Below are 23,710 nucleotides of genomic sequence, written 5' to 3'. Positions count from 1 at the left end.
AGCCCGGATGTGGAAGCAATCCAAGTGTCTGGGGGTGGACGGATGGTTGGATGGATGGATGGATGGATGGATGGATGGATGGATGGAAAAATGCATGAATGCATGGGGAGATGGATAGATAAGTGGATGGATAAGTGGGTGGATGGATGGATGGATGGATGGATGGATGGATGGATGGAAAAATGCATGAGTGCATGTGGATATGGATAGATAAGTGGATAGATAAGTGGGTGATGGATGGATGGATGGATAATGATGGAGGAATGGATGGATGGGTAGGTGGATGGATGATGATGATGATGGAAGAATGGATGAATCAGTGGATGGATGTATAGGTGGGTGGATGGATGGATGGATGGATGGATGGGTGGATGGATGGATGGATGGGTGGATGGATGGATGGATGGATGGATGGATGGATGGATAAATAACTGGATGCACTGATGGATGCATGGGTGGCTAGACAGCATGTGGCCCATGCATAGAATGGAATACAAGTCAGCCTTGAAAAGGATGTTCTGCACCTGCTTCAATGTGAATGGACCCTGGGGACATGGGGCTGAGTGACGTGAGCCAGACACAGAAGGACAGATGCTAACTGATTCCACGTATATGGGGTCCGTACACGAATCACGTGCATAGAGTCAGAGATGGTGGGGTCAAGGGCTGTGGTGATGGGAATGGGGAGTTACAGCTTCATGGGGTCTAGAACTTCAGTTTGGGATGATGGAAAGCGCTGGACATAACGGCGGGGACGGCTGCACAACAGCGTGAATGTGTCGATGCCACTGAGCTGCCCACTTACAAACGGGTGAGACGGCCAACTGTATGTTTGGGATGAGATGAGAAAATTAAACTTTTTAAGTGCATTCAAGAGTACGTGTGAACCTACGAAGAGCAAAAAAAGAAACAGGCCGTAGTTTACGGTGACAAGGAACACACGGGACGTTCCGACTCTGGGCCCCCCTGGTCCCTGACCTCAGCGCAGAGTAATGGTTTCTGCTGTTAACACCGAGCACTGTCTCTCCCTTTGCAATGTCTGCGGCAGGGCTCATCCTCGAAGGTGTTAATTGACTGGAAACGCAAGCTCGCTCATTTAAGGAGTCTCCTAATTTCTCCTGGGGCTACGGTAAGGGTGCGCCTCTGCCCTAAACCATGAACGCGAGAGACCGCCTGCGCGTGTCACCCTATCCGTTCTTGCTCACCTCTTTGTGCAACCTGAGGCTCTGGAACGTTCCTTCTCCTTTCTGACCTGGCTCCGTGGCAACCAGCCCTGCCCCAAGGCGCCCTTGGCAACAGGGGAACAGCTCCACCAATGACATGAGCACGGGCAAAGGGACAGGGACAGCAGACCCAAGGTGGTGGACATGGACACCTATCGTAGCCTAAAGCACAGGCCTGGCTCTGCTCGCATGCAGTGGGTCACCCCGGGCAGGGGCCTGCTGTGGGGTCCGCAGCTGATCATCACTGATGGAGTAATCGAGATCTCGGCTTAGAGGCTGGGCCCAGAAAGGGCGAGCAGGATCGCATGCACGGCCACCTAGAGGTGCATGGAAGGGGCCCAAAAGACATCACCCAGGGAGGGAAGACAGAGGAGCCACCCGGAGAACAGACAAGATCAAACTCCCCAGTCCCGTGAAGGTGCAAACATTCGGGGATCCACATGGACTCACACGACAACACATTTGCTGAGGGCTGGAGTCAGGAGCAGGGGTTTCTGGCCATGATGTTTGCCCAGGCTCTGGACTCCGTGGCTGCAGGCAACACGTCCTGCTTCGTTACGCAGCCCGGGTGACCTGCACCCTGTTACCTTGGGTTCTCCCAATGCCCTATGAGGGAATGCTCTGCTCTTCTGCTCAAGCTCTGTTGTGCTTTTGCCCCTTGTGACACTTAGTTTGATGGATCAACTGCTCTACGTCCTGGTGCCCGGACATGGGGTCTAACAGGAGTCTCGACGTTGCTGGGAAGGTATAGATATTTGGATGATTGACATCTACTGTCAATCGGCTTTAGGAGAAGCACATGATCTTCCATAATGTAGGTGGACCTCGTCTAGTCGGTTGAGAGCCGTAGGGGAAAAAAATGTAGGCAACTGGGGGGCTGAGTCGGTGAAGCATCTGCCTTCGGCTCAAGTCCTGATGTCAGGGTCCTGGGATGGAGCCCCACATCGGGCTCCCTGCTCTGCAGGAAGTATTCTCTCTCTCTCTCTCTCTCTCTCTCTCAAAAATTAATAAAATGTCAAACAACAAGTATCCATCTACACATCATTTATCTATGTACCAGTGTCTCATCTATCTACCCACCCTGTGTGCTTTCCTTTGGTCCATCCATCCATCCATCCATCCATGCATCCATCCATGCATCCATCTACCCATCCATCCATCCATCCATGCATCCATCCATGCATCCATCTACCCATGCATCCATCCATGCATCCATCCATCCATCCATGCATCCATCCATCCATCCATGCATCCATCCATCTATCCATGCATCCATCCATCCATCCACCCACCCATCCATCCATCCATCCATCCATCCATCCATCCATCCACCCACCCATCCATCCATCCAGTGTACCCACTATGGATGTATCTAGGCAGTTTCCATCAAACCTATGTATTACTACCTATCGTCTACCTATTGCTCAAGCGCAGAGGTCTGCCACTGAGGACCCTTTCACCCCCTATGACGTTATTTCGTCAAGGTCCAAATATAAACATTTTTGGTTGTCCCCACCGGAGACAGCCTGCTAGTGGCAGTGAGTGGGAGGAGCATGTGGAGGCCATAAACTTTCCTACATGACGCAGAGCTGTCCCACCAGAGAGGATGATGCCAGGGTGGAGAACCCGTGTCCTGAGGTCAAACAGCTCTGGGACACCAGCAATTCCTGTACACCCCAAGGGCAAGGAGCAAGCATGGAGAGGCTGGTGTTTGGGCACACCCCAAGCCTGTGTCCCAGGGAAGTCTTGGCTTTGCATCCCAGACAATTACTCAGCTCTTCTAAAATTATCTCCACGGGCTGAGCTGGCCTTCAGAACGGCTCCATCCCCGAAAAGAACATGTTCTCCAATGTGCATTTAATGAGAGCCCTGGCATCTTCTCAAAAATACAACGGCACCGGTTCGCATACTGAACTTAGGATAATACCACCACTGGCGAACTTGCCAAGTCACTCAGCGGCAGCTTCTACCTCCAAATAATCGTTGTTCAGCTCAATACCTGGGATCATCAGCGTTCCTCGTGGCCTCAGGAAATGCCAGCAAGACCCCATCTTTCCAGAGAGTTGGGTGAGGTGACCCCGGTGCACAGCTAGGGGATTAAATGCACTCCTCACAGATGGTCTTTTCCCACAAAAAATGTGCCCTTCATCATGTGGCCCTAAACACCCTGTGGCCCCCATCCAGATACAATGTGGTCTCCGTCCTATGTTCACAGAACTTCCAAGACTGATTCCACTTGCTTTTATACACAGTGTTTGGGCCCATCTGATCACTTAAGTGAGGATGCACAGAAAAAAACAACTGCTCGAGGTACATTATACTAAGGTCCACGTGCTCTGGGGGATCTACACTTACCAAGTCACTGAGTAGGTGTAACAGCTGAATTATATCCCCCAAAATTCACGTGTTGAAGCCCTAACCCCAGGACCTCAGAATGGGACTGTGTTTGGAGGTGGGGTCTTTAGAGAGGGGACGAAGGTATAATGAGGTCAGTAGGGTGGGCCCTGATCCCGTAGGACTGAGGTCCTTAGAAGAAGAGGGGATGAGGACACAGACACACACAGAGGGATGACCATGTGAGGACACGGGGAGAGCACGGCGTCTAGTATGTGATATAACTTGGGTCCCTATCGGAAAACGAGGGACAGCAAACTACAGAACGTTGGCTTGAGACCCCCCTGCCTTTGGAAGGAACCTGAGATGTGTGATGACCCTTTGGCCGTATCATAAGGGAGTCCACGTCTACCGGGGACAACTTTGACTTAACATCCTAGCGAGCTAAGGCTCACTTTGGCAGCACATCTACTAAAAACCCTAGCGTGTGAAAGTCCACGTCCGGGACTGCTATCTTGCTTCATCCGAGAGGCATGACTAGAAGCTCTCCTTAGTTCCAGAGGGAAATCTACGTGCAGATTTTTCTTTTTCTGACCGTTGTTCTACCTCGGACCGAATGAGAGAATCACCCGGTGCGTGAGCGGCTCTGAGTCCCCGAATCACTGGCTACTTTTGTGTCCATGACTTGAACCATGAGATGCTACTGACCCCCGCCCTATCAGCACAAAATCACCCACAGCTCCATGAAAGGAAAATAAAACCAAAAATTTTTTTATCCCTGGGTGGCTCAGCGGTTTAGCACCACCTTCAGCCCAGGGTGTGATCCTGGAGACACAGGATGGAGTCCCACATCAGGCTCCCTGCATGGAGCCTGCTTCTCCCTGCCTGTGTCTCTGCCTCTCTTTCTCTCTGGGTCTCTCATGAAATAATAAATAAATAAAATCTTTAAAAAAAATAAAAATAAGTCAGCTGATTCCTTTCTCCCCCTCGTTGCACACACAACAGGTCCCTACTCTGGGTAAGACACCATTTGGAGGAGTCGAGATGCACAGGAAATGTTCCAGAGCCGTGACGGGGTGCTCCTGTCTCTACAGGTGCATCAGAGAAGGGCTGGGGTTGGCCAGGTGTAAGGGGACCCGGAGGGGACACAGAGGAAGGAGGCATTGCAGGAGGGGTGGCCTGTGACAGGTGAGGAAGGGACAACAAGAAGAAACGAGAACAAGATGGCGGAGGGGAGACATGGACACAGGTTGGGAGGCCGCCACATCCAAAAAGGGGTAAGAGAGGCATCTCCGTGCATCCCGTGTCTGGCACCTGGGGGCAGACCAGTCTTAGCATCCCCCAGCAAGAGCATGGGCAGGCAGGGATGTCTTCGTTTGGTGCAGGGCACCCCCAACTGGAGATACGCAGCTGTCCCCTGGAACCCCAAGGAGCATCCTGCATGAATGAGGTTGAGCAGAGACGGTGGCCCTGATGGGGATGAGGGGAATAGAGTGTCCGGCTGGGCCGTGCATGCCCCTTTGCATGTCCTGCTTGCCCAGGGCCCCAAGGTCTGCGCTGGTCCCAACAGCACCAGTTTCTCCAGAGCCCGGGCCAGCCTGAGTTTCCACCATGAGCTCATTCCACCCCACCTGGGCTCTCAGAGACGGAATGACCAAACGACCAAGACTCGGCCATGTGGGGAAGGACTCACAGCTTGACCAGGAACGGATGGCTGACTTCCTTGAGCACCGACTTCTCATTGTGGACATGCTGCTCCTGCTTCAGGCGGATGACGTCGGGGATGCTCATCACCTTCAAGGCGAAGAAGTGCTTGGCCGCCTTATCCTTGACCAGCTGCACCCGTCCGAATGTTCCGGTGCCTGGAGTGGGGGAGACAGCACAAGACTTACCCAACGCCACGCGTCTGCTCCAGCAGCTCCCGACCCCAGCAGGCGGCGGGTGACAATATTTTCAAGAAGCTCTGTTCTGGAAGTTTCAGGCGAGGGCTGGTGTGATGCAGACGTCAACAAAGACAACCACCTGCCTCTGCAATGTCCTTCAACTGGAGGGGAAGCTGGCCACCGATTCTACAAATGGGTCGTCATGGAGAGCACAAGGAAGGGATGGAAATGGGCGGGAAAGACTATTTCCCATGCTCACCAAAAAGGCTCTGTAACACGCGAACCCCTGCTAAAAGCACTGGGTCTTTATTTTAAAATGTGCTACGGAATGGAATGGGCATATACCAACACGATCTGGGAACATAGACCGACGCGGGTAGGAGGGGAAAAGGTGGAGGCTGAGACCACAGTGAAATTTAAAAATTGCAACCATAACACACGTGCAAGGAAATCAAACTATCTTTTGTACCCCGCTGGGACGTTTCCAACCCAAATGCATCCTCTTCCTCCACCGCCGGGCTTTCCTACTCCTCTGAGCCTCAGTGTGGAGGGCACGATGCCCGCTGTCCACCCCTCACCCAGGTTGGCAGCCGCTGAATGCAAATAGGAGAGCAAAGAGCCCAAGCAATTTTATCTGTGGCCAGAGAAGACGTAAAGTACAGGGACACCGAAATGGAAATCTGTACACGTGAGCCTCAAGTCCCTGGTGCCCAAGGAGCTTATAAAGGGCACCCGGGCTTTCCATCACCATGTAGGCAGCTGCACAGGAAGGGGTCTTCCCAGGGATGAAAGCACGCAAAATGCTCAACACCTGGAGCTCTCTGGTTGGAAAGCCGGCAATGAACATCCTAGGAGGGAGAAAGGACTCCAGAAGAGCTGGAGAAGGAGAAGGGCCCTGGGATCCCCCAACACAAGCCCACGGCCACGGATGTCCTTTCCTTCTTATGCAGCGTTTGGACCTGGGTACAGTAACGTGAGACACAGCGCCATGTCACAGCCAGGCCAAAACACCTTGTTTTAGGGATTTCTATAAATGAGGATTGCCGAGCTGTGAAATAAATCTCCTCGCCTCCGGGGGTGGGGTGGAGGGCGGGAAGGAGGACACCAGGAGTCCACCTTGGCTTTGAAGTGGATTGTGGATCTTTTACCGTAGGAGAAGCAGAGAGGGAGCCGCGAAAACCCAGAAAACTCAGTGTCGTGCAAGGAGGAGCGAGTGACAAGGGACGGTAGGCACAGTCACAAAGGGGATTCTCAGTAGAAGGTCATTCGGAAGCACACAAAGAATCGTAAGGGGGTAAGGCAGTGGGGTGTTGGTATGGAATCCAGTCAAAACTAGGAGGCATGGTGGGGGCAGCGGGGAGACCGTAAAGAGGGTGAACGGGCCAAGCTTCGGGGTCCCCATGGAGACATTGATGTTTCCGCTAGGTGAGGTGTACACAGCAGGGACCCCGACATCCGTTGCCAGGTTTGGCTTATATTTGATCAAACACATGCCTCGTCGGGCTTCTACTGTTATCTCCCCAGCAGGACAGGTGGAGGGGAGCACACCACAGAAGTCCTGCCACGCCGTCACATCCTCACGAGGGAAAGAAGGCCTTGTGCCTGGCTCGCTCTTCTTGATATCTTGCTCCACTGCCCCCCGAGAAGGAGCCCCTTTGTCACTGGACTGCATTCACTAGATCATACTCTGACTTTCGGCCCTCATGTTTGACCTGCAATGGGATGTTCCTGAGCCTACGTGAAAGACAACCCCAACTACGACTCCGGTTTTTCCACGTGTCTGTCTGCAACGCCTTCCAAGCTCTCTCGGAGTAGTGTCAGCTGTACGGACACAGAAATCCAAATGGGTCACTTATGTCCGGCAGCCAAAACCTGAGCTACCCGGGGCGGACGTGGGCAGGCCCTGGATGCCACAATCAGATTGGGGGCCCACACAGGTCAACAGTCTTGTTCAAGGCAGACAGAAGCAGCACACTGCAATTTTCAGCTCGGACCACATAAATGCACAGAACCCAAGACAACGTTAGCGGTGTTGGTCATAAGTCATCAAGGTGGTGGACGGAATATGGGCAAAACGAACACAGATCTCTCCACTTGGTGTTGGGCGGCTCGCCAATACACACTCCCAGCTCTCAATAACTCCCTCCAGAAAGTAGAAATCTCCCTTTTTTTTTTTTTTTTTTTTTTTTTTTTTACTATTGTTGCAGGTGAGGATAGCCATCGGGCCCTCCTCTGCCCAATAAGACACACAACGGATTACTAGTCAGCCATAAAAAAGGAAACATAAGGTTTCCACCATTTGCAATAATATGGATGGGCCTTGAGGTCATTATGCTGAGTGAAATAAGTCAGACAAAGGCAAAGAGAGTATGATCTCACTTGTATGTGGACTCTGAAAAGGGGGAAAAAAAAAAAACTCAGAAAAAGTTCAGATTTCTGGTTACCAGAGACAGGGCATGAGATTAGAACAAATGGATGAAAAATAAATAAATAAATAAATAAATACATAAATAAATAAATACATAAATAAATAAAATTTTTAAAAAATTAAAAAAAAAAAGAACAAATGGATGAAGATGGTCAAAAGGTACAAAATTCCAGTTGTAAGATAATTAAGTCCTGGGGCTGGGCTACCATACAACGTGATCACCACAGTTAATGGCTTTATGACATATTTCAAAGTTGCTGAAAGAGTGAATCCTACAAGTTCTCATTACAAGAAAAGGATGTCAACTACACTGCGGTAATAATTTCAAAATACATGTATTTGTCAAGTCATTACGTTGTTCACCTTACACTTAACACAATGCTGTCAACAGTATCTCAGTACAACTGAAAAAAAAAAAAAATGGGGCAGCCCCGGTGGCTCAGCGGTTTAGTGCCGCCTTCAGCCCAGAGCATGATCCTGGAGACCCGGGATCGAGTCCCACGTTGGGCTCCCTGCATGGAGCCTGCTTCTCCCTCTGCCTGTGTCTCTGCCTCTCTCTCTATGTCTCTCTGAGTCTCTCATGAATAAATGAAGAAAATCTTTAAAAAAAATAATAAACTAAAAAAAAAAAAAATCTTGACCCCCCCCCACAGGGTTTAAATAAAATGACACATACAAAGCACATCACACAGCATCTCAGTCAAGGTGATGAATGAATTTTCCATCAGTGTAAAATGAAAGTCAGCCTCACAAACGTTCTGTGTGGTGGTGGTTACGTAATGCTATGCGTTTGTGAATAAGGCATCAACGCGAACGCCTAGAATGGATGCATTTTGTTGTGTGTAAACTAGATCTCCAGGACATTAACCGCCACTCCCCCAAATTAGGCTGAGATAGATTTTCTTAAGTAGGCTCCATTAAATAGATTCTCTGCTCCCCATGTGTAATATCATGGATTGGAAGTCCACTTGGCAAATTAGGTCACAAAAGAGGACACGTGGCATTGGAATGACCACCTAGAACCAGAAAGGCCCAGGGTGCACAAAGCTCTCCTCCTTAGAGAACCGCGGGGAAAAGGTTACTGTAAGTGCAGCCGCGACAAAAACGCTCCAGTCAACACACCAACTTCCAAAGTATCGGAGACCGCCATTTTTCTTTTCTTTTTTTTTTTTTTTTATATGTTGAAACTGAACGGTAACTTGCGGCAACAAGTTCTGCAGATCAAGTATCTTTTACATCCGTTTGTGATTAATCCCTGGGCACGCGTTAGTTGGTTAAATGTGCAGATGGATGAATTCATGGATAAGCCAACGACCAAGTCCACATAATGGAAGTAGCAGCAGAACGTCTGTGGCCTACACCAATGGACGTCCTTTGGTAAATGTGGGCAAAGTTAGAGAAAACCACGGAGATGGAGAAGCAGGAGTGAGGACAAGATTAAATCCCAGGGTGGCTCCTCAGTCCCGTGTTCCCCATGGCATAAGCACTTTGGGCCCTAAGTACGTCAGATGTCACAGGGAATGCCATAGAGAGCATTTAAAGCACCTCCATATATTTGTAAAACAAACTATATAAAGTACCTCCACCATGATCCGAGTAAGGTCCACACAGCTGTTTACAGGATCACAGAGAAGCCAGTTCCTGGTTTCATGGATGTCCTTTGATTATGGAAGGTATGATCCCTGGGGGGAGGGCACATGGGGACCCTCCTGTCTATTTTACGTCTTCTGACTCCTAAATTATTAACAGTCACACTAGCTCATGTAAAAATTTCAGAAAAATCATCTCTATCTTACACCCTAGTGGACTATCCTATGTTACCATCTTCAAGAAGCGGTATTACAGGGAGCATGGGTGGCGCAGTTGTTGAGTATCCAACTCTTGGTTTCGGCTCAGATCACGATCTCAGGACGGTGAGGTCATGCCCCACATCGGGCTCTGTGCTTAGTGCACAGTCCGCACTCTGCTTGGGATTCTCTCTCTCCCCCTCTGCCCCTCCCCTTAATCATGCACACTCTCTCTCTGCAAAAAAAAATTTTAAATCTTAAAAAAAAAAAAAAGTAGATGAAAAAGTGTATCGCCTAAGTCCACCGATGTAGGATTTGACCACAGCTATTTGGCCAACGGCATCTGTAAGAAGGTCTCTGGCTCCAAAGGCATCTGTTCCATCTGATGACTTGGAGGTCCAGTGACTGTGAAAGGTGATTGGAGCAGGTCACCTGCCTCCCTTTCTCTTACCTGAGCCTACCTACAGTTTGCCACCATTAAAAAATAAAGCAAAAAAGAAAATAGGAGAGACGGGATCCCAAGCCAGTTGCTATGACTCTTTCCCTCCTGGATAGTTTCCTCCAGGTTACTTTAATTTTCGTTAACTCTTATTTTAGTTGTTTTTTTTTCTTCACGACACATTCAGTCTACTGCTAAATTTAGTTTAATAAATTCACTGTTTTTTTGACAGCAGCAGAAAGAGGTATTTCCTGTAGTTTCCTATAAAAAGACTCCTCATGATGTCCTTACCACTGTCCCTGTATAGTTTTTTTTTTTTTGAAGATTTTATTTATTTATTATTCATGAGAGACAGAGAGAGAGAGGCAGAGACACAGGCAGAGGGGAAGTGGGCTCCATGCAGGGAGCCCGATGTGGGACTCGATTCCGGGACCGTGGGATCACGCCCTGAGCTCAAGGGAGATGCTCAACCGCTGAGTCACCCGGGCTGCCCCTTCCTGTTAAGTTTTTAAGCAAATGCCATGACAGGTCCATCCTCGCCGGTGTCCCTGAGCCTGACAAGAGTGCTGCTAAGTGCAAAAATGAAGAAAATAGAACGAAATGAAATTCCGTCCTGCTCACACTGCACACTCCCAGAGACAGAACTGTGCCTCTCGCCAGCCTCCCTTCATGCAGTTTCCCCACAGACGGGTGCCCCACGATGCCTTCCGCTCTACACGGACAACTACAAACAGACATACACGAACCACAACACACCACAGGACGAAGAGTGCATTGAAATCTAGCACAGGATCTTAAATACCTCATCCACGACCTCCCCTTTTAAATGTTGTTGAGGAGAACAAAGAAGAATAAGGAAAAGGCAATAATAGATCCCAAGAGGAACTAAAGAACCCCTGGCAGGCCAGCCCACACAGATAAGAGTGAGCCACCTCCAGCTGCAATTATATAAAAGTATTCACAGGTAAACAAATAAGGAGCCGAAGGCATTTCTATTTAAACAAAACAGAGATGTGGCGCCTGGGTGGTTGAGTCTGTTTAACGTCTGACTCTTGATTTCACCTCAGGGTCATGAGTGCAAGCCCTACATTGGGTTCCATGCTGGGCGCAGTGCTTAAAAAAATATAAAGGTTAAAAAGTAAACATAGACAAAGACAGGCAGGGATACTGTGTTTGATCTGTGTCTGTATTCAGGACTTCCACCTCCTCCCCAAAGGCACACCCAAAATATAAAATCCCACTTCATTTATTTGTTTAATCTGGATATAAGAATAGGGCTTTATTCTGTGCCAGGGAATGGACTCTCTGACTGGGTCACAAAAAAAAAAAAAAAAAACTGTGTTCCTTGATCCCAGGGCAAGAAGAGTCACAAAAGGAGTTAATGACCGGGGATCCCTGATGACTCAGTAGGTTGAGCTCCTGTCTTCAGCCCAGGGCGTGATCCTGGAGTCCCAGAATCGAGTCCCACATCGGGTTCCCTGCCTGTTTCTCCCTCTCCCTGTGTCTCTGCCTCTCTCGCTCTCTCTGTGTCTCTCATGAATAAATAAATAAAATCTTAAAAAAAAAAAAAGGAGTTAATGACAGATGCACAGTCAGATGATAGCTACTCAGGTCCACAGATAGATGATGGACGGATGGATGGATGCTAGATGGTTGGATAGATAGATGGATAGATGCATAGATGGATGGACAGATGGACAGGTAAATGAATAGATGGAGGAATAGATGGAGAGGTGGTTGATGGATAGGTGGGTAGATGGATGGACGGAGAGATGGACAGATAATGAATAGATGGATGGATAGATGGAAAGGTGGATGATGGATAGGTGGGTAGACGGATGGACGGATAGATGGGACAGGTAGATGGATGGATAGATGGAGAGGTGGTTGATGGATAGGTGGGTAGATGGATGGACGGATAGATGGGACAGGTAGATGGATGGATAGATGGAGAGATGGTTGATGGATAGGTGGGTAGACGGATGGACGGATAGATGGGACAGGTAGATGGATGGATAGACGGAGAGATGGTTGATGGATAGGTGGGTAGACGGATGGACGGATAGATGGGACAGGTAGATGGATGGATAGATGGAAAAGTGGGTAGATGGATGGATGGAGAGATGGACAGATAAATGAATAGATAGATGGAGAGATGGTTGGATAGATGGATGGATGCATAGATGGAGAGATGGATGCATAGACAGATGGATGGACAGATGGAGAGATGAATGGATGATGATGGCTGGATAGATGGATGGATATGATAAATGAGATAGATAATAGATGAATGAATGGAAAGAAAGATAATAGCTGATGGATGGATGGATGGATGGATGGATGGATGGATGGATGGAGACAGACACATAGACAAACATATAGAGGATAAGCAGATGATTAACATACAGATGGTTGATATAGATACGATGAGATACACGCGATGGATGGATGGGGTGGATGAATGGACAGAAAGACAAGCTAACTGGTAAATAGGTAAATAGATCATAGATGACTGATACATCCATTGGCAGATAACAGATGAGATAAATGAGATGGGTGAGAGATAGGTGGACGGATGTGTAGAAAGATGTTAACTTACAGACAGACAGACACAGAGATACTAACTTACTTGTTAAGCCTATTTCCCAAACAGAAAATAAAACTTCATCAAAACGCATCTGGCAATAACCCGTCATTTCCGACTTTGTGTCCTAACAGCCACAATGGGACAGCAAAACTACTCCCGAGCGTTACGGCACGCCTGGGAAAAGTATCCTGGGACTCAGGGTCTGTTGCTTCCCCGAGAGAAGGGTTCATGTTTCCATCACGTTAACGGCCATTGGAGCAGGGGCAGAGAGCCCAGTCGGCGCAGAGGACGTGCTCTCTGGGTGGGCACAGCCCTTAGACGCTTAACCACATGGAGCCACGGAGAGGATTAAACCCACCCTGGCCTCAGGCCTGACATGCACTCTAGGCTCCACCAATCCTCCGGGGTCTGGACGCCACCTCATCTCACCTGTCATCTGATGAAGGTGACAATTTTGACCCGGGAGCATCCCATGTGCAAAAATAAATCTGTGGAAGACGGAGCCCGTGTCCACCCCACCCTGGAATGGCCTGCACCCAGCACTGCATGCACGTGCGGAATAACAACATCCAAACAACAGCTCTTACAAAATACCAGCTGCCACTGGTGGGAGGGGAAGTGAGAATTGCTCCTGACACGCAAGGACGACACAGCCACGTCTGAGTCAAAGACCCATGTTGTTCGCCATCAACCCCGACCTGCTCCTCTTCCTAAGCTGGGGTGTCTCCTGAATTAGGATGCTTAGTGTGCTCTCGCACGGGCATCCCAGATGCGACGGAAACAGGGCAGGCACGTGCCAGGGGAGGGAGGGAGCGTGCAGGAGGCCTCGTCCCCCTGATATGCACAGGAGACGACAGCCAACAGGTCAGTGGTGGGTGGAAAACCTCCAGGAGCAGAGCTTCCTAGCGGGCCTGCAGCGATGCGGGGAGAGTCGCACGCACGTGGTAGTGCATGCCTTCTTCATGCACAGGGCAGGTGTGGGAAAGGACGCTTCTAAGGAGGCACCCCCAGAAGTGAGCGGAGCCCCCACGCCTGACCCATTGGTGGGTCGGCCACCATGCTCCACCCTGGGTTTCCAGGGAACACGTTCCTTCCTCATCCTTCCACACGGCGTGGCATAGTAAGGTACACAGGGTGACACGGGCGGTCTGTATTGAGGCGTACTGACCACAGACCTTCTTGGGTGACCCCCTACGACAGGGTCTGGACTATGCTTCAGATCCAAGACTGCTGAGGATCAGACGTCCGTGTCCATGGACTCAGATGCAGCATTTGTGCATGACAAGGACTTGGAGGAAAATGATACACTCCTAACTCACCAGGTGCTCTAGGTAAGGTGGTCTGAAGGAATTCAGCGGACTCATAACAGGAGGCTCTTGGACTCAGGTGAGTAACCCGGACACCCTGAGAAAGCTGGGGCAAGGGGGGTCCCTTCCCACCAGCACACACCACACGTGCCAGGTGTTGCCAAGCACCCACGTTTACCTGGAACCCCCGGCGGAAAGCTCTCAGGGATCACTTCTCTCCTCCACCCAGCTCATGCATAGACTTTCTATCTCCCAAACTGTCTGGATGGGAGAAATTAGCTCAAAAAGCTTTTAAAGCAAATGAAAAACAGGCGATTCCTAAGGAGGCCAACAGGATGCACTCCGCTGGTCATTAAAACATCCGTCCTCTCTTTATCGTCATAGTTGCTGTTGAAAAGGACGACTCTAGAAAGATCCAGGATGCTACAATGGGTCCTGCGGGGTCACGGGAGAGGACAGATGTGGGACAAAAGGAGATGCATTTCACAGTATGATTTTCATGATTTTTTTAGTGTGTGAACTATGGAAATGTTTCATCTCCATAATAGCAGAGTTTGTATGAAATGGATCCGTTAAGCGAAATGGATGCATTAAGTAATCATTGCAAAATACAGCTGACCCTTGAGAGGGTTAGGGGTGCCGACGCCCCATGCTGTCGAAAATCTGCGTGTGACTTTTCACGCCCCCAAAACGTATCTACTAAGAAGCCTACTGTTGACCCGAATCCTTAGTTATAACGATGGGTTCACACATGGCTTATATGTTCTACGTATCACTTACTATATTCTTACCATAAAGTAAGCTACAGGAAAGAAAATGTGATGAATAAAATTGTAGAGAAAACACATTTGCGGTGCCATATTGCATTTTTCGTAAAAAATAATAATAACAAAGACCGTGTATAAGTGACCCCGCGGAGTTCAAACCCGTGTTGTGCAAGAGTCGACTGTAATCACTGCATCACAATGCATGAATTTATCATTGTAAAACTCACTTGTAAAAAAAAAAACAAAAAAAAAAACTCACTTGTTCTCTCTGGCATGTCCCCCTCCTGGTAATATCAGCAAAGATGATAAGCTACAACGTATGAAATAATAAAAGTCTAAAGCATTCAATTCTCCTTCAAATAGCCGAGTTTTAAAGTTATTGTTGGACTCAAGTATAGTCAGATTTCTCTTTTATGGGGAAAAAAGCCTTTAAAAAAAGTGTGCTAATTCCGTGATTTAACATAAAACACGGAACTGGACCCTGGGAATCATATGGCCCCATGAACTACATCTCAATAAGCAAGCGTTACCGACAAAAAGTGTGCTTTGCATAATCTCGTGAAGATTCTTTTTTTTTTTTTAATTTTTATTTATTTATGATAGTCACAGAGAGAGAGAGGAAGATTCTTTTTTTAACCTGGAATATTTACTTCAAAGATCAGCTGAAAAGACTGGACCCAGTTCCACTGAGCCCTGGCTGGGAAGGGAGGGTTGTTTTGGGAGTCTGCTCGTCTAGACAGCTCTTTGTTTTTTTTGTTTCGTTTTGTTTTGTTTTTAAACAAGTAACTCCCTCAAAATTGTGCTGAGTCAGGCAATATTCGATTTCACATTATGCTATTTTAAAAGATAAAAATGGAACAGACGTTTTGGAAACACCGCTCTCCTGTTTGCAAATTTTTGACTGAATTATCCTCTCCCCCATCAAAGATACAGAAACGATAACCACGAAGGGAAAAGAAACACAGGAAGTTCCCACCCGCCCCCAGCACTAGCAAATGTCCCACAAGGGAAATGCCTGGAATTCCTGGCTCGGCGTTGGTGTTTCTATAAGCATAAGTATCTGTAGCTCTGGATGTCCCTCGGGTGAGTCTTCATCCAGAACAAAGGTTGGTCTTCACACGTTCCCAATAAAAGCCAGCCAGGATACCAACACAGCCCTAAAAACTGCATCCAGGGAGAGATGGAATGTGTCACGGTAACCCCCGAAACGCCCCCAAAATGAACTGCCCTTTAGGTGAGGGTTTCTCAACCTCTGCAGTGCTGACACGTGAGGCTGGAGGACTCTCTGGGGCAGAGCGTCCTGTGCACTGCAGGGCATTGAGCAGCGTCCCTGGTCTCCACCCGCCACACGCCAGGTTTGGCAACCCCACACCCGATTGTCGCGACCGAAAATATCCCCTGACATTGTTGGATGTTCATGGAGGAGCAGAAACACCACTGGTTGAAAAGCACTGCCGGCTGATTGATAGATGATAGATATACAGATGATTGATGACTGATTGATGATTGAGGATAGATGACGGATGGATGGATGGATGGATGGACACGCAGATGGGAGAGAATCTCTCCCACTAAGGCAGAGTGTCCTCCACTCTGGCACAGCTGGCATCTAGGGTGGATCTGATGGGGCGTCCTGGGCACCTACCGGCGGGTGCTGAGCACCATCCCTCATCTGCATCCACCAGATGCCCTCATCACGGACCCCACATCTAGCTGTGACAATCAGTAATGCCCAGACATTGCCAAGTGTCCAGAATCAGCCCCCATTAAGAATCACCGCCATCGGGATGCCTGGGTGGCTCAACGGTTGAGCATCTGCCTTCGATTCAGGGCGTGATCCCGGGTCTGGGGATCGAGTCCCACATCGGGCTCCCCACAGGGGAGCCTGCTTCTCCCTCTGCCTGTGTCTCTGCCTCTATGTATCTCTCATTAATACATGAATAAAATATTTTAAAGAATAAAAAGAAGAAGAACCATGACCACATGGAGCACGCACTGCCCAGTAGAACTTTCTGTGGGGCAGGAACCTTTCACATCCTCTGTCCGATGGAGCAGGCTCACATTCATGGGGCAGGGGGAAGTGGGGGTTACTGAGGTTGTAAAATGCAGCTCCTGAGACGGGCTAGTGAGACAATACTATTCCCCTATTCCACGTGGCCAACGGCTACCATATTGGACAGCTTTAAAGTTCCACCAATTCAGCTCACACTCCATTCTTTTATCAAGTGACAACTGCCAAGTTAGAAATATCTAGAAAACTCCATCTTTGACCACAAAGGATTTAGGTAGTCAGGGGGGATGAATACGACCTCAGTCTCTGAATGAAGACCACCTCAGTACAATGAGGCTCGGCATCCTTTCTCCCCCGCTCTCAGTATTTTACCGTGTGTCAGGTGCTCTCCACGACTCCGAAGCCGCAATGAGCAACATAAGGCTGGTTCCTGCGTTCACGGGGTTTAGATACCATCGGACCAGAAAAGGAGACAGCAACCACTAATTATAATAGCTCTAATAACGTTGGTGAGCTCATTTGGGTTTAATGAGCTTATTCAGGTTTGATGACTCGGTGAGAAGAAAAGAATGGAAAGAATGGAACTTACCTTGGTGTAAGGGTCAGAAGAAGACATGTCCTTTAGAAGAAGTCAGGTTTCAAACAGAAAACTAGAAATTGGGGCAGACAGAAGGCTATTTCGGAGGGCGACTGGAAAGAAGGCCAGAGAACCCGGATTTCGGAGGATGGAAGAAAACACTAGAGAGGACAGCAAGAGAAGGAAGGGATTGCGAAACCTTGGAGTGAGCTGTTCCTGCCAAGGGCAGCAGGAAATCGCACGATGACACCGGGAAGTACCTGTGTGGCTCTGGGTTCTGCAGGCTTTTGTTTTGTTTCAAGGATGTCCCTGTCATAGGAGAAGCCGGTGGGAGGAACGGCCAGGGTAGAGGGGGTGCCCTGACACAAACCAAGACAGACGCCAGAGCCAAGGGTGACAAGCAGGGCTGACAGGGAGATGCACAGCCAAGAGGATGAGCAGAGAGAGAGCCAGGAGAGGGAGGGTGGGCAAGACCGCAGGGTGGGGGCACGTGTAGGCATCTACACAGACAGCGACGACACCAACACAGACCAGAAACCCTGGCAGGTGTGCGAGGGGTCTGCAGAGTTGTGTTGTTTGGGGAAAGAAGGTCCAACACTTCCATGTGGCACCCTGTGGACGTGTTGAGGATGGAGGGTGGAGTGGGTTGAACTGTGTCCCCACGTCGTGACCCCTAGTCCTGAGAACATGGAATTATTTGGAAACAGGGTCTTTGTAACCAAGGCAAAGATCTCAAGGAGAGGTCATCGTGCATGAGGGTGGCCCTAAATCCAATGGCAGGTGTCCTTGGATGACAATGGGCTTCCTAGATTTCAGGGAGACATGAAACGGGGAGACATGGACCCCCCACTCCCAACAGGCATTGCTTTGGAGACACACCTTCCAACGCTCACTCAAGGGAAAGGTCTAGACCTGAGCTGTGCACTTGGAAGCCAAGAGCCCCACAGTGATAAGTCAAGTCTCAATCATGAACAAGATCACCCTTTGATTTGGGGGAACTTTGTTCTTTAACGATTCACATTTTCAGCTATCTTCTCGAAACCTGTTTCTCTTTCACTGTCACATCCTATTTTTGTGGATGGGAACAGCGGCTTCTCAAACTTCTCTGAAAACAGAACTCAAACTAAGACTTTTTTTTTTTCTTTTTAAGTGTTTCCCGTGTTCCTCTTTTCGCATTAGTCAGTTTCGGGGGTGGGGGTGGGTCTGAGTTATCGGCTTTTCCTGGGATCACACGTCTTGACTTCTCTTGACGCCTCGCACAGTGTAACCCGCTGATAACCATCGGGTGTGTGGCCTCTTCCCGTGTAAGAAGGAGGTGGAGAGCAGAGAGGGTGACTCAGAGGGTTTCTGTGTGTGTGAGTGGGGCCAGGGGCTCTCACAGCGAGAGCCTCAGGACGGCTCCAGGCTGGGCCCCCAGGAGCTGCGTGCTCCCTCCCCACTTGTGTTTACCCAAACTCGGCACTGAACATCTGCGCTCGGATCCCCAGTTCCTCCTCGGCACCTTGATTACAGTCCTGAACACCCTGACCTTTTCTTAGAGTTATTTGTAGACCAAGCTTCTTGGAAATGGAAACTACATCCCCCAAATCAGCCCTGCAGTTCTCTGCACAAGGGACGTGCTAATGACCGCTTTGCGAGCAGCCTAAATCGTGCCTTGGCACAGTGAACCCAGACCCACGTAGCGGTGGGGGCAACCACACTTGCAAGGGAGCAATGCAATTAGTAGGACTCAATTCTGAACAAAGCGACCACTTCGCTTGGGTGGAGTAAGATGAAAAACAAACACCCAAGCTGCGTGCTTGGGGCACAGTGAGGCATTTCATTCTCCGCAGACTCGCTGGGGGCTCAGGCCTCATCACGAACCCGTCGCTGTGGGTGCTCAATCGAGATCCTCCGAGACCAGGTCTCTGGTTAAGGAGAGCAGATCTCAAACTCCCTGATCTCAAGACTTCTTTGGGCCAGACCTTCAGAAACAGATGGAGGAGGGTAACCAATGCCTGTTTGCTTGTGGGCGTCACTCTCTGGAGAGATAGTAACCATATTAGCAAGGAAAACAGAAATGTCTAAAACACGAGAGTGAGCAAGTTCACCCCGCTGATGGTCAGGGGTCATACGGTCACGGCTCAGGGAACCTCCGGAAAGCACCACACGCCCAGGCAAGGGGGAGAGAGAGAAGATGACAAATTCTATTTCATGGTACCATGAACCTAGGCATGACCCCACAGATTCCCCAGAAGGTTCTCCGGGAACCCCGTAGGTCCCCGGGCCCCAGGAGGAGAGCTGCTTTGGTCTCGGTGATGATCGCACTCTGGGAACCCATCTTGCAACCAATAGGCTCTTCCAAGAGGCGTTAATGGAGTATTTTGCACGTGACACCGTTTTGCAAACATGAAGGGTCTGTATTTGGTAGAAAGGCTTCCATTTGGGGCTCCTAAGGGTTCCCGCTTCCATTTGGGGTTCCTAAGGTTACCACCACGTTTCCTCCAGGACTGAAGGCACCACTGGACAACATGATGAAAATGAGCTTCCCTCCAACCATGTCCCCATCCCCAGGGACATCCAGTTCCCATCACACAAGCCTCCTTCCCAAATGACTACAGCGCTCCTGCGTCTTCCCCCAAGAGGCTCCGGGAGGGAAGGGGTCTGGGGACCCCCAAGGAGATATGTGAGAGTATCCCCGTGTCCCTCGATGAGGGTAAGAATCAATCACTCATCTTCACACGATGGAGGTGAGCCAGAGACGTGGCAAGCACGAGGCGTCCCAACATCAACTGAGAAGACGAGGAGAGGGTCCGTGTGCTACATCCCCTGCTGGAGCCACCCAGCCTATTCTCTACCTCAGCCACATCGTCACGCCAGCCCCATGGCAGCAGCTCCATGACAAGCCAGACCCGTCTGAAAGAACCACTACCCGCCGCCCGCGTGCAAAGTGAAGTTCAACGCCGGAAAAAAAGAAGGTCAACACCGCTGCTTTCTGCACCACTGAGTGATCCCTTGGCCGAACTGCTAATTTTATAAAAAGCCTGCTTTACATTTTTCTATCGCCGCGTGATGCTCGTTACAGGTCACGAGTCTTTTCTATGCTACGGATTAAGGCGTCTGGAATCCCAACCGTGGTGCGTGAGGCTGTTTCTAGAACAAAGACATTCCAGAGAAACAATCTACAAACCAGCTTTGGGAGCAGATCAGGGGACGAGCTGTTCTGCTCACTCATCAAGAACACTGGGCACCAAAGCTTTCGAATGGGAGGTTGCTTTCTTGTCACACAATGTGGCGGTCAGGCTCAGGTCTCAAAATATGTGCCAAAACCTCAAGAATCATAGTGTTTTCAAGCGCCAGGAGGGCTGCCACCCAATCACAACCCCCCCCCCCAAAAAAAAGTCCTTTCATTCTATACGGGTGTGTGCACACCTGTGTATGCTTCATTCACTACTGGGTGCACATATCTCACGGGCCCGTGAAGGCAAAAAGGGAAGCACGCCACAGAACAAGGAAGTAGGTTTGCAAATTCCCGAAGGTCGGGAACCCTCACCTGATGATACAGGAGGGGAAGAATCCAGACCACAGGGATGCTTGGGTGGCTCAGCGGTTGAACATCTGCCTTTGGCCCAGGGCATGATCCCAGGGTCCTGCATCCTTGCAGGGAGCCTGCTTCTCCCTCTGCCTGTGTCTCTGCCTCTCTCTGTGTCTCTCATGAATAAATACATAAAATCTTTAAAAAAAAAAATGCAGAGCGCACAGCCACCTGCAAACTTTCCCACTGATGTTCTGCCGAGAGCATCCCAAACTCTGCGTGCTTGTCTCTAGTCAACACGTGGACTGCACTCAATCTGTGTTGCAGCATGACTCAACTTTTCCTTTTGAAGGAAGACAAGCCTCCTGGAACCCAGAGCAGTGGTCCCGAAAGGCAGCGCATTCAGGGGCGACGCACTTCTGGAGCGGGTGGCTGCTGCCTTGTGTTCTTCACACTCACTTCCGGGCCTCGTTGGGCAAGGAAGAAGCAATCGAGGTGGGGATGGCGCGGAGGATGAGGGGAGCTGGAGCTGCATGAGCACCAGCTGGGACAGACGGAGTGTGAAGCCCACAAGACAGCACCACCACTTACGAGACTCAACAGGCCACAATCTTACAACGGAGCAGATTCTGAACTCCCAACATGAGGCAGGGTGCCACTGGGCTGGCCCGTAGGTGGTCTGAATGCAGGAAAGGATGGTCATTTCCCAGTTTTCCCCAGGTTTCTGTATTGTTTCTTCCCCAGCTCTAGGCCACACTCAACGCGGCAGCCCGGAATCATGCTCAAAATAAGACAATTAAGAAAAAAAAAAAAAAAAAACAGTGAAGAACATAGTATACCTACAGAGGAGCAAGTAACAGAAACCCAAACGGAAGAACACATGTAAAAATCAGAGCCACCAAGGAAGCTGAAAACTCAACAAAAGCCTGTAGAAGGAAAAGTCGGGGAAAGAAATACCAGACAGGCAAGCAGAACAAAGAGCGAAACTGAAAACAGAAATCAATGAAATGGAAAACAGAAAATGGACAGAAGGGAAAGAAAAAAAAAAAAATCAAACAAATCAGACACTGGTTGTTTGACAGGATCAACACCACGGATGCTCCCGAATCTGTCACCGAAATAAAATACTGAAGTGTTTCGGGATGGAACAAAGAGAAGCCTTCGTAAGTGGCATCAGCTGATGACCATTATGCCTGAGTATCCAGGGAATAGGCCGTCATTACTGGTTTTATTTATTTTTTAGTCTTTTTTTTTTTGTTTAAGGTTTTATTTATTCATGAGAGACAGAGAGAGAGGCAGAGACACAGGCAGAGGGAGAAGCAGGCTCCATGCAGGGAGCCCGACGTGGGACTCCATCCCGGGACTCCAGGATCACGCCCTGGGCTGCAAGCGGCACTAAACCTCTGAGCCACCTGGACTGCCCACTGGTTTTATTTCTCTATGGGCTCTTATCTTTTTATCTTTTTTATCTTAAGGTGTGATGGTAACGGAATTGATCGCCCAAGAAGAGGGTATTCAAGACAGTTGGCCTTCTTAATGCCCGTGCTGGATTTTTCCGATCTCTGCAGAATGATCTCCTCTGGATTCACCCCCAAGCATTCAGCTGGCTCAGTATCCTTGTAAGGGGCGGCCCCACGACACGCCCACAACGTGAGCACACACAGCCACCCGCGTGCACGCTCCAGGCACAGGCCCAGGCCCGCTCCTGGTGGCCCTCCCCACATTCAGCTCCCGGGGGTGGTGGGGGTGCCCAGGCACTACAAAGAGCTTCTTTCTCCGGAGCCTGAGCTCTTGCCCGGCCACACCCAGCCCCACATCTGCGCAGCCCTTTGTTCTGTGGAGTGGCTCCCAACATAATGATCCAACGAGATGAAATCATCCACCAAATTAATTGTCAACCACTTTAAAAGACCTCTCTGGGGGTTGCCCTGAGAACCTCTTTGATGAGCTGCTTCATCAAACCGACCACCTCAAGACCATGACCATACTGCCTGCTCGTGACACCTGCCCAAGACCAGGAGGCAGCGGGGGTGCGATCACCTGGTGGTGGGACCCAGTGCACGTCAGCAGGGAGGCTGTGGGATGGTTTCCTTCTTCCGTTACCTGCTGGGGAAACCAGTATGGATTTCCAAGGGGGCAACGGGGGCTAATCGAAGCCACCACGGAAGACACTGTAGCCAAGGTTGGTGTCGCTGTCAAATGTGAAACAGCCCAGTGAAGCCGAGTCCGGGATGCGCAGGGTCTATCCTTGGCAGGCTGTCTGCATCCAGAGGGTTGGGGAAGTGCAAAGAGATGTCGGGAAGGTCCCTGGAGGCCCGAGCTGAACTAAGGGGCCTGAAGGATTGCCCAGAGGTGGCCTATAGGAAACTCCCCCATGGGGATATGGAGGATGCAAAGGGCTGGGGGCAGGTCACACACTGGGAATCTGCGCTCAGCCTCCTCAGGGCACGTGGGGAGCAGGAGCAGCTGAGCCACAGGAGGAAGGAATCTGGTCCCTGGAACGCACCACGTCTTCTCCTACTCGACGGTACTGCAAATGCCAACTGGACTCCTATGCGAGTGCCCCGGCGGTGAAGCAAATCCGGTCCAGCCCGCCCGGCATACAATCGCAAGTTCCTCCCCATGAGGAGCTCCCAGAATTACCTGCTTCGAAGGTTTCCTTGTGTCAGTTTTATTATTCTTGCACACGCTATCTCGGAAACAAGAGCTGCCAAGTTCACTACACAAAAAAAGTGCCTGTTATCGAGTTAATCTACAAGCTCAAGAGTCCTTGCAAACAGTCCTGTGTCTGTGTTCCTTATCTAGCTCCTCCAGGTGGATACGAGCTCTGCTTCCGGGATGCCATGTGGCAAC

At 49.8% G+C, this 23,710-nt stretch overlaps 1 protein-coding gene across 1 annotated transcript in view; it reads right to left on the bottom strand.

Annotated features, from left to right (window-relative positions):
• PRKX (protein kinase cAMP-dependent X-linked catalytic subunit) overlaps positions 1-23,710 on the bottom strand; it is a 74,264-nt gene that overhangs the window by 38,921 nt on the left and 11,633 nt on the right. The window contains exon 2 of the mRNA XM_077889132.1: positions 5,251-5,419. Coding sequence (XP_077745258.1) covers positions 5,251-5,419 — 169 coding nt within the window. The remainder of the gene's footprint in view (positions 1-5,250; positions 5,420-23,710) is intronic.

This window comes from Canis aureus, chromosome X, assembly GCF_053574225.1.
Source record: "Canis aureus isolate CA01 chromosome X, VMU_Caureus_v.1.0, whole genome shotgun sequence".
Taxonomy (NCBI): Eukaryota; Metazoa; Chordata; class Mammalia; order Carnivora; family Canidae; genus Canis; species Canis aureus.
The sequence above is the reverse complement of the archived record's forward strand: the minus strand, read 5'-3'. Positions and strand labels throughout refer to the sequence as shown.